Source organism: Nicotiana tabacum, chromosome 14, assembly GCF_000715075.1.
Source record: "Nicotiana tabacum cultivar K326 chromosome 14, ASM71507v2, whole genome shotgun sequence".
NCBI classification, from domain to species: domain Eukaryota; kingdom Viridiplantae; phylum Streptophyta; class Magnoliopsida; order Solanales; family Solanaceae; genus Nicotiana; species Nicotiana tabacum.
The window spans coordinates 115,893,429-115,904,401 of NC_134093.1; the positions used below are offsets into that span (position 1 = coordinate 115,893,429).

General features: G+C 40.9%; 1 protein-coding gene across 5 annotated transcripts; it reads right to left on the reverse strand.

Annotated features, from left to right (window-relative positions):
- Positions 1 to 16: 16 nt before the first annotated feature.
- LOC107802279 (uncharacterized) lies at positions 17 to 2,350 on the reverse strand. Of its 5 annotated transcripts, none has more exons than XM_016625756.2 (3): positions 1,616 to 2,350; positions 330 to 445; positions 17 to 154 (listed from the first exon to the last, which is right to left on the reverse strand). In XM_016625756.2, exon 1 carries the CDS (start codon positions 2,265 to 2,267, stop codon positions 1,665 to 1,667), a length of 603 nt encoding a protein of 200 aa, XP_016481242.1. In that variant the 5' UTR covers positions 2,268 to 2,350; the 3' UTR covers positions 17 to 154; positions 330 to 445; positions 1,616 to 1,664. The 5 variants fall into 5 exon arrangements, with proteins under 5 accessions (XP_016481242.1, XP_016481249.1, XP_075086017.1 ...); XM_016625763.2 differs by having other exon boundaries at positions 1,707 to 2,349; XM_075229916.1 differs by having other exon boundaries at positions 20 to 157.
- Positions 2,351 to 10,973: the final 8,623 nt, after the last annotated feature.

Genomic DNA, 10,973 nt, shown 5'->3' on the forward strand with positions numbered 1-10,973 from the left:
TGAACGTGGGATACCTTGTGCACTCGACTGCCCATTGTTGTGATATGTATTAGCTAGTTTTTCTTTGCATTAACAAATTTGTCGGCCTTATTGGAAATAGCGGGAGTCAGCGGTCCAGCTTCTGTTTGTGATAATTGCTACTTTCTTATTTCACCTGCTGCAACAAAAGCACGATATCAGGATTAATAGGCAGTCAAGTACTATAAACGGATTTCAGAATACAAGCTGTTTTACTATTAGGCTAGGAAAACAAAGAAATTATGAAAGATCATCAGCTAGCGCAACGGTACTCAACAGGAGAATAATACATAAGAATTCAAGTAACTAACCCTTTGTTTAATGAAGTAACTTTGGCATCTATCAAAAGGCTTTCTGATTGCAGGGGCGCTAACGCGACCTTCCTTCAGCTGGCTAAAACGCGCTTCACGAAATCTTTCCTCTCATTCTAATTAATACAGCAATGCAAGCTTATAGTTAGGAAAATAAAAGTAAGAGTACTATACACACCAATCTAAATGGAACCAAAAACTTCACCTACACACATAAAAGATGGAGAAAGCCAATGTACTAGTTTAACAAAAGCCTATGCTTTTATCGAACTAAACCCAAAGACTTCTTAGTCTTAGAACCTCAACCTTAACAGCAATGTACCTACTGCGATCAAGAAAAAAAAACCATCTGGGCCTTGGCCAGGTTCGCCGCAATGCAGGGACTCAACTCTCTTGGGCCAGTCAACAAGTCCTGCAGTCGCGGCCTCTTCTCTGCAATCACGGAGAGTCAACTATCTTTGGCCAGCAACACGTCTGCAATCATGGTATTACCTCCGCAATCACAGAGGTCAACCTCCAGTAAGCTGGTCAACATACCGCTATCGCGGACCAAGACCCGGGATCACAGAAAATGTGAATTTTTCCCAGTCAACCATACTAGGATCGCGGGTCCTCCTTCCACGATCGTGATGACACCATATATCAAATTTTGAACAACTATCTCCAACTTCCAATGTCGCCTAAAGCATGTTTTAATCCCTCAAAACTCTATCCAAACCATGCTTACAAATCACAATAAACATCATAACATGCTCAAAACATATTTAGAATGCAAATAAGCAAAACAAGGGGTCAGGTTTTTACAGCATCACAATGAGATAGCACCCTTTACTTCCCTGATTAACCATCAAACAAAGCTAAGTGGTAAAAGCAAAAACAACAATTACTATATCTCAAATCCAAGCAAGTTGGAGTCGGTTATATGAATTCACACGGTTGATATCATCCATATTAAGCTCATTCCACTCCAATATTATATAAAATTAAATTAAATGAACTTCCTCAGATTGCCAATCCCAAATTCGTATAAAAAAGAGTAGCAGTAAGTTAACAGCTAGTATATATAAAATGCCTATATATTTATGATAAATTTCCACAACACAAAGCCAAGGATAAGACAAGGGCGGATACCACACTCCCACAAAGGATTCATCCGAACACAATATTTTCTACACGAAGCATATATTTACATGTAACAACCCATTGAAATTTCAACAACTATTATACCTAAACTCCTAAACTATAAAAGTACAATGAGTTCCGTATAAGAACCTTATATGTCGTACCCATCAAATTTAAATCTTGGATCCGCCTCTAGAGCAAAACGAAAGGACGCTACGATAGAGGAGAATCGGTTGCGAGAAAGCTGAATATTACCATGTCTCTTGATCTCCCCTTCAACACCACGTACTTCCTCAGAACTCCCTCTTTAAAAAAACTAGCTTTTTCAAGCACCCTTTGCGACCCTGTATTATCTACGTCCACTAAAGCTTCTAGCCTTTCAAGATTTGGCCACTCAGAAAATATGATTGATGTTACCATTTTCACTGCATTTGTAACAATCCCTTTGCCCCAATACTTATAAGCCAACACATATCCAAGCTCAGCTCTGGTACCAGAATTTGGTGTAACAGAAATGGAACCAATTGCTTTATTACTAATACAAATTGCTTTAAACCATGGATGGGGAATAGCGTTGGTGCTGAGAAATTCTAAAGCTTGGTTTTTGCAAGTGTAAGTATCCCAAGTGCAAAAACGGCTGACTTTTTCATCTGTTGCCCATGACATGAAATCATCTGCATCTGATATTTCAATTGGCCGTAGGGTGATATCAATGATTTCTTCATCCATTTCTATTACTACAAGATTCGAATGTTTAGGATTTGATGGAAAATTTGGGGAAGGGAGATGAAATGGGGCATAAATTTGCAGTAACATTTTCTTTTTGTAGTTAATCAATATTAAGCTCTAACGTGCATAGTTTTGGACCCTAGCTAACAATTCCAAGATTCTGATAAAAATTTAAAATACCAAGAAATCACTAGTCACTTTGGCTACTTGTGATAATAAAAAAGTACCTATATAAATACAAATTCTAATATTTTCCTGTGTTTTATCAATCAAAGGTAACGTTACAATTTAACCATCAAAGGTAATATTGCGATTATGCCACAATATTTTTTTATTAGTCCCTTTCAATTTATTTTTAATGAGAAAATAGTTACTTCATTTTATTGCATGTTTGAGACCGGACCATAAAATTCAAAAGTTTCTTTTTACTTAAGTTTTGGTACTGAGTCAAATTTTGTCGCCTAAATTGAAACAATTGTATTATTTACTAGAGTGAATTTAGTCGAATTTGTGATGTATAATTCGAAATTGAGCAATTTTACCTTTCGTTAATTTTTGTATTATATTATCTGAAAATTAAGAAAAGTGTTATTTTTATCTTTGACTCTTAACATAGCTCAAACTTAAGGGTAGTTTTGAACTATAATCAAACGTTGAGGGGTAAACTTTGTATATGGTTAAAATCGGGCCCACCCGATTTTACTATTTGACCGAGACCGGGAGGTTGCATCGAAGGATGGCCTCGTAACGAAACAGACTAAATCACGAGGATAAGGTACCGAATTCATAATCGAGGTACTTGTCAAGATCGAGGCTAGTAGCGATCGAAGCCAAATGAGACAAACATCGAGTAAGATCGAAGATAGCACAATAACAGAAAGGCGAGATATCCGTGACTGGTCGAGGATCATGGCGTAAATCTCAGAACGGATCAAATCAGAAATGGTTAATTAGCTAATTATGGGATTTTCTTATGTAATTAAAATTATACCATAAGTGGAATTCCTCTACTACTTAAAGGGGCGTTCTAATCATCTGTAACACACATTGTTCACAGATATCAAAGTAATATAATTCTCTTTCTCGTTTATACTATTGTTCATCAGCTTGTTATATTTTAATTGTTCTTACATCAACCAGTTCGAGAGTATCCAAACACAAGGATTGAGTTCCATTCAAACACTTATTTGCTTTACTTTATAGTTCATTTCTATTATTAATCTTCATATTTATCAATTGGCATTAAGTGAAATCATGTGTCTTTAGAACCATATTATAAGTTTAATTGTTATCCAATTTTAAGGGTAAACAGTTTGGCGCCCACCGTGGGGCCAAGGATAATAGTGATTGCTTAATACTGATTCTGATAACACACATTGTTTTACACTTGTTCTCGTAAGAATCTTTGTTTTCAAGATAAACTTGTCAAACTCATAAGCCGCACCTACACATGGTGACAACGGCCTCAGATTTCATGGGAAAAATGACAATATAGCCGCCACATGGATCGAGGTGCCTCAGGCTGACCTCGAGGGAGCACCAATTGCAAATCTCGTCGATGCCAGTTCACATGTCGCCCTAAATGCAAATTCGGGCGTTGATCCCGAAGGTAGCGTACGCAGGGAAGTTCGATCAGGTGGTCGAGGTACGTAGGGAGGAGAAGATGGTGGAGTTAGCCTCCAATTTATATTCGAAATATTACAGGCTCAACAAGTCACTATAGCATAACCACAAAATCAGCACCGAACACCGAGTAGGATCGAACCAGAACTCGTCCATAGGACCGAGTCTGTGCCGGAAAGGTCGAACACCAACGAATCGGGGACTGACCCCGCCATTATGAAAATGCTCAAGGAGATCACTAAATTGATTGAATCGGGAGAAAGAAAATCGAGGTAAATGATAAGAAAGTAGAGACATACAACTCCCGGGTTGACCAAATACTAGGGGCACCGCCGATTCTAAAGGGTATGGATTCAAAGAAATTCGTACAAAAGCCTTTCCTTCCAAGTGCGGCTCCGAAACCCATTCCGAAGAAATTCCAAATGCCAGAAATTCCTAAGTACAATAGGACCACTGACCCTAATGAGCATGTCACTTCTTATACATGCGCAATAAAAGGGAATGACTTGGAAGTCGATGAAATTGAATCTGTTATACTGAAGAAATTTGGAGAAACCTTGTCAAAAGGAGCAATGATATTGTACCACAATTTGCTGCCTAATTCCATCGATTCCTTCGCCATGCTTGCAGACTCCTTCGTAAAGGCATATGCCAGAGCAATAAAGGTTGCGACTAGGAAGTCGGACCTCTTCAAGGTGAAACAAAAAGACAACGAAATGTTGAGGGAATTCGTATCTCGGTTCCAGATGGAACGCACGAAACTACTACCGGTCACAAACAATTGAGCTATTCAAGCCTTTACTCAAGGTTTGAACGAACGAAGTTCGGTGGCATCACGATAGCTAAAGCAGAATTTAATTGAATATCCAGCGGTAACCTGGGCCGATGTACATAATCGGTACCAGTCAAAGATCAGGGTCAAGGATGATCAATTAGGGACCCATTCCGGTTCCGTTTATCCAAACAGGCCCGTTGGCAGAACTCAAAGGGATATCGATAGAGAACCCCAGTCGAACAGAGATTGGTATCAACCATACAACACATATCGTAGAAACAACGGCCCAGGACGCAATCTCATCTGGAATGATCGAAGGAACGATCAAAGACAGATCTCTCGAGGGCTCATGAGCAAAAGTGGCTTCGATAAACATGTCGATCCCACAGAAGCACCACAATTATCAGAATACAACTTCAGCATCGACGCATCAGGTATTGTGTCAGCCATTGGGAGAATCAAAGATACTAGATGGCCCAGACCCCTACAAACAGATCCATCCCAAAGAAACTCCAATAAAAAATGCAAATACCATGGTACACATGGTCATAGAACCGAAGACTGCAGACAACTAAGGGATGAGGTGGCCCGTCTATTCAACAAGGGTCACCTTCGAGAATTCTTGAGCGACCGAGCTAGAAACCATTTCATAGACAGGGATGCAAATAGGAAAAACGAGCAGCAAGAACCACAACACGTGATTCACATGATCATTTGTGGGGTCGATATTCCACAAGGGCCCGTGTTCAAACGCACTAAAGTATCAATCACCAGGGAAAAACGAACTCGAGACTATGTGCCAGAAAGCACTTTATCATTCAATGATGAAGAAGCAGAAGGGATCTGACAACCCCACAATGATGCTTTGGTAATCTCTATCCGTATGAATAAAATTCAGGTTAAACATGTTTTAATTGATCCAGGAAGCTCGGCCAATATTATTCGATCGAGGGTCGTGGAGCAGCTCGGCCTACAAGATCAGATCATACCAGTAACTCGGATTCTCAATGGCTTCAACATGGCAAGTGAAACAACTAAAGGTGAAATCATCCTACCAGTAAATGTAGCCGGAACTATTCAAGAAACAAAGTTCCATGTGATCAAGGGCGATATGAGATACAACGCACTGCTCGGAAGACCCTGGATTCACAACATGAGGGCGGTCCCCTCAACCCTTCATCAAATGCTGAAGTTCCCAACACCGAATGGAGTAAAAACGGTGTATGGGGAACAGCATGTTGTCAAAGAGATGTTCGCGGTCGACAAAGTAATACCGGTATCGGTGCTTTCGTCAACAAAGGGATCGGAGTCCAAAGGAAATCAGGAAGCTAAATAGCAACCACCACCCTCGACTCAGTCGGAGAAGCAGGGAACGGACGAGGACGATGACTACTGGACCCCTCGATCCTTCATAATCCTCGAGGATTCTGACGCCACCAAATCGACAGTCGAGGAGCTGGAGCAAGTCATACTAATCGAGCATCTACCCGATCGAAAGGAATACCTGGGTACGAGGTTAACCCCCGAGATCAGGGAAAAACTCATTAAATTTCTTATCAATAATATGGATTGTTTTGCTTGGTCCCACCTAGATATGACAGGGATCCCTCCGGTGATCACTACATATTGACTGAGCTTGGACCCGAAGTTTCACCCGATTAAACAAAAGAGAAGGTCCCAGTCCGAGGTAAAACATGCATTCATCAAGGACGAAGTAGTCAAACTTCTCAAAATAGGATCCATTCGGGAAGTAAAATATCCCGAATGGTTAGCAAACGTATTCATAGTTCCTAAAAAGGGAAATAAACTTAGAATGTGCGTAGACTATAAAGATTTGAATAAAGCATGTTCTAAAGACTCTTTTCCTCTATCGAATATCGACTGCATGATCGATGTCAAGGCCGGCCAAAAGATCCTTAGTTTTCTCAATGCCTACTCCGGGTACAATCAAATACAAATGAACCTGGAGGATCAGGAAATGACTTCGTTCATCACTAAGTACGGCACCTATTGTTATAATGTAATGCCGTTTGGACTAAAAAATGATGGTGCCACTTATCAACGCTTAGAAAATCGAATGTTCGAAGAACAAATAGGTAAATCAATGGAGGTTTATATTGATGATATGCTAGTTAAGTCCCTACGAGCAGAGAACCATTTGATACATTTGCAGGAGACCTTCGATATACTAAGGAAATACTACATGAAACTTAACCCGGAGATATGTGCATTCGGGGTCGGCTCGGGCAAGTTCCTCGGCTTTATGGTATCAAATCGGAGGATCGAAATCAACCCCGATAAGATGAAGTCAATCGAAGACAACACAGTCATGGACAATATTAAGGTCATACAAAGATTAACAGGGCGCATAGCCGCCCTAGGTCGATTCATCTCGAGGTCTTCAGAAAGAAGTCACAGGTTCTTCTCACAACATGGACCCCGGAATGCCAACAAGCATTGGAAGAATTAAAGCGGTACCTCTAGAGCCCTCCACTGCTTCATACTCCGAAAGCAGACGAGCAACTCTACTTGTACTTTGCAGTCTTGGAAATCGCGGTAAGTGGGGTCCTACTTTGCAGTCTTGTTTACTATGTTAGTCAAACTTTAGGTGAGGCTGAGACTCGGTACCCATACTTAGAAAAATTAGCGCTTGCCCTAATAAGCGCCTCTAGGAAATTAAAACCATATTTTCAGTGTCACCCGATTTGTGTGGTGACTACTTATCCCCTTTGTAATATTTTGCATAAGCCCGAACTTTCGGGCCGATTGGCCAAATGGGCCGTCGAGATTAGTGGGTGCGATATCGAGTATCGACACCGAACGACCATCAAGTCTCAAATCTTAGCGGACTTTGTGGCCGCCTTTACGCCATCCCTCATACCCGAGGTCGAAAAGGAACTATTATTAAATTTGGGTACATCATCGGGGGTGTGGACCCTCTTCACAGACGACGCTTCAAACGTGAAGGGGTCCGGGCTAGGCATCGTTTTGAAGCCGCCCAAAGGTAATACAATTAGACAAGATATCAAAACTTCCAAGTTAACTAACAATGAGGCCGAGTATGAGGCCACGATTGCAGGTCTCGAGCTAGCTAAAGGTTTGGGAGCAGAGGTCATCGAGGCCAAATGTGACTCCCTACTTGTGGTAAACCATGTCAACAAAACCTTAGAGGTTCGAGAAGATTGAATGTAGAGGTAATTGGACAAACTACAGGTGACTCTACATCAGTTTAAAGAATGAACCCTACAGCATGTGCCTCGAGAACAAAATAGCAAGGACGATGCCCTTGCAAATTTGGGGTCATCAGTCGAAGACAACGAGATTAGCTCGGGGACTGTCGTACAACTTTCAAGGTCAGTAATCGAAGAAGGCCACGCCGAAATTAACTCCACAAGTATGACCTGGGATTGGAGGAATAAATATATCGAGTACCTAAAGAACAGGAAGCTTCCATCGGATCCTAAGGAATCGAGGACTCTACATAGGAAGGCCGCACGATTCACATTGGCCGAAGATGGAACACTATGATGGCACCTAACCCAACCCGTTAAGTAAGCCAATTAACAACTAACCAATTCCAATGAAATAATAAGGCAATTAATTAAAAGAAAATATCTGAAACTGATACATCTCCCCAAGAACTGGTAGTACGAATCATGAGCTTCTCAGATTAGAATTTACAAAGATGGTATGAAATAGATACACCATCTGTTCGATTTTTATAAATCTAAGGCTACCATGAACGAGAGGCAGCTACAACTGGAATGCAGGTACGTCTTCAATTCCAGCTCCCATCGATCACAGCAACATCAACAACAAACATTTGCACGCAAGGTGCAGAAGTGTAGTATGAGCACAACTGACCCCAGATGTTCGATGGACCATTGGCAATACGTCCTATGAGAAATCCACGAGGGCACCTGCAGAAATACTTCCGGTGCCGAATCATTGGTTCACAAAGTCATCAGAGCAGGATACTATTGGGTCGATATAGAAAAGGTTACAAAAGAGTTTGTTCGAAAGTGCGACAAATGTCAAAGGTATGCGCCGATGATTCACCAACCCAGAGAGAAACTCTACTCAGTCTTATCCCCATGGCCATTCATGAAATAGGGAATGGATATCATCGACCCTCTACCATCGGCCCCAGGTAAAGCTAAATTTATTTTGTTTATGACTGACTATTTCTCTAAGTGGGTTGAAGTGCAGGCTTTCGAGAAAATTAGAGAGAAAGAAGTCATAGACTGTATCTGGGACCACATTATATGTCGATTCGGGATGCCTACCGAGATCGTATACGACAATGGAAAGCAATTTGTCAGCAGCAAAGTGACAAAGTTTCTCGAAGATCACAAAATAAAAAGGATCCTGTCAACGCCATATCATCCTAGTGGGAACGGACAAGCCGAATCGACAAACAAAACCATCATTCAAAATCTAAAGAAAATATTGAACTACGCTAAGGGAAAATGGAGAGAAATATTGTCCGAAGTCCTTCCTTTGGGCGTATCGAACAACGTCAAAATCCAGTACTGGGGCAACACCGTTCTCTTTAGTATATGGCGCCGGAGCTCTGATTCCCGTTGAAGTCGGGGAACCTAGCGTTAGGTTTCGATATGCAACGGAAGATTCAAATCACGAGGCTATGAATACAATCCTCGAATTGCTAGATGAAAAACGGGAAGCCTCCCTCATTTGAATGGCCGCACAGAAACAACGGATCAAAAGGTACGACAATTGAAGATCCAATCTTCGACACTTTAAAATCGGGGACTTGGTTCTGAGGAAGGTCACCCTCAATACTCGAGACCCAAACGAAGGAAAACTTGGCCCTAATTGGGAGGGACCGTATCAGGTCCTCGATTTCATCAGAAAGGGATCCTACAAACTTGGCACGATGAACGGCCAACAATTACCAAACTATTGGAACATATCACTCCTCAAACGATATTACTGCTAAGGTACGACCTTCTCCATTTTCGTTTATATTTTATACTAAGCATTTGTAGGTGTTTAATCGAAGACACCAAAGGATTCTTCAAACACAAAGTCCTTAGGTCTGAAAGCATGCGTTGCACTCTTTTTTCCCTTAGACCGGGTTTTGTCTCAAATGGGTTTTTCCGGTGAGATTTTTAATGAGGAAATCATTGTTCGTGCTAACTTAGAGCAATTCAACAGTATCCAAGGCTCCTTTACAATCAACCTTGAATACTGGGGGGCATCACCCTTGGATAGTTACAAGAAAAATACTTCGTGTCAACAGGGTCTCGATAGGTAAAGGACCAAACGGTGAAATGAACCGTGTCCATGTAGATTACTCGAGCCCTAATAGCAAAACATGTACGCATGTATAATCTATTGAAAGAAGTATGTTTCCTTACCAGATGTTCCATGCCTTAGAAAAATTTATACTTTACAATTTCATACTTATGATATATTGTGGAAACTGGCTTAAGGGCCGATCACAACTGAAGTTCAAATAATTTACCCTATACTCGGGGACTGCCGTCCAAAAAATCGACATGATCAAATTACTAAACCTCGAAATCGTAAGACCTTAAAAAGGCAATCTTTGATTTTATAGGTCACGGCCACCCTACTCGGGGATTGACACTTCGAACGAGCTCGAAGTATAGTAGGGAAACAAGCCTAAGGGGCAAATCACAAACTAAAGGCTACGGCCAAATTAATACGGCTCGGAGACGTCCGAATTTTGTTATAAAACAGGCCTTCAAATATTCTCATAAACCGGTTAAAAAAGGCAACCCTCGGTTGAATTACTAAGGGTCTCGATAATATCGACCCTCAAAAAACCCTAAAGGGTAGCGATTTATTCGAACTCCCGGATAATTTTGTGCTAAGGCATAACAAAGCAAAGGATTTCGATAACAACAATCCTCGAAAAACCTAATGGGTTCAAATTTATCTCATGCTAAGGCATGAAATTTTTTTATGATTAATTTTTCGAGCTGAAAAAGGGAAAAAACCATTCTTTTGAGGCCATATCGGCCTAATTCAAGAGCCTATGGGCCATTTTATTTTTTGAATTCGAGAAATCGTCCTTACTTAACTAAAACCTAAGGGTCACTCTACTTGGAGTTCGAGCAAGTACTCACTCGATTTTAAAGACTACACTAGTTCGACTTCGGTCTAGTTGCCTAAAGTCCCAAACTTGTGAGCAAAATCTCCATAAGGCATGAATGAAATAGAATTTTTACGAGGAAAGAAATAGAATAAAGACAAGTCAAAGAGTAAAAAGATCTTTTATCTATATGAAAATATTTACATGGACAGATCAGGGTCCCGCACAAAAAATCAAAAAAGAAAAAAGCCTAAGATTCCTAATTTTCCTCAGGGGCAGCTTCTTCTCCATCGAGGTCCTCCCCATTCTCGGA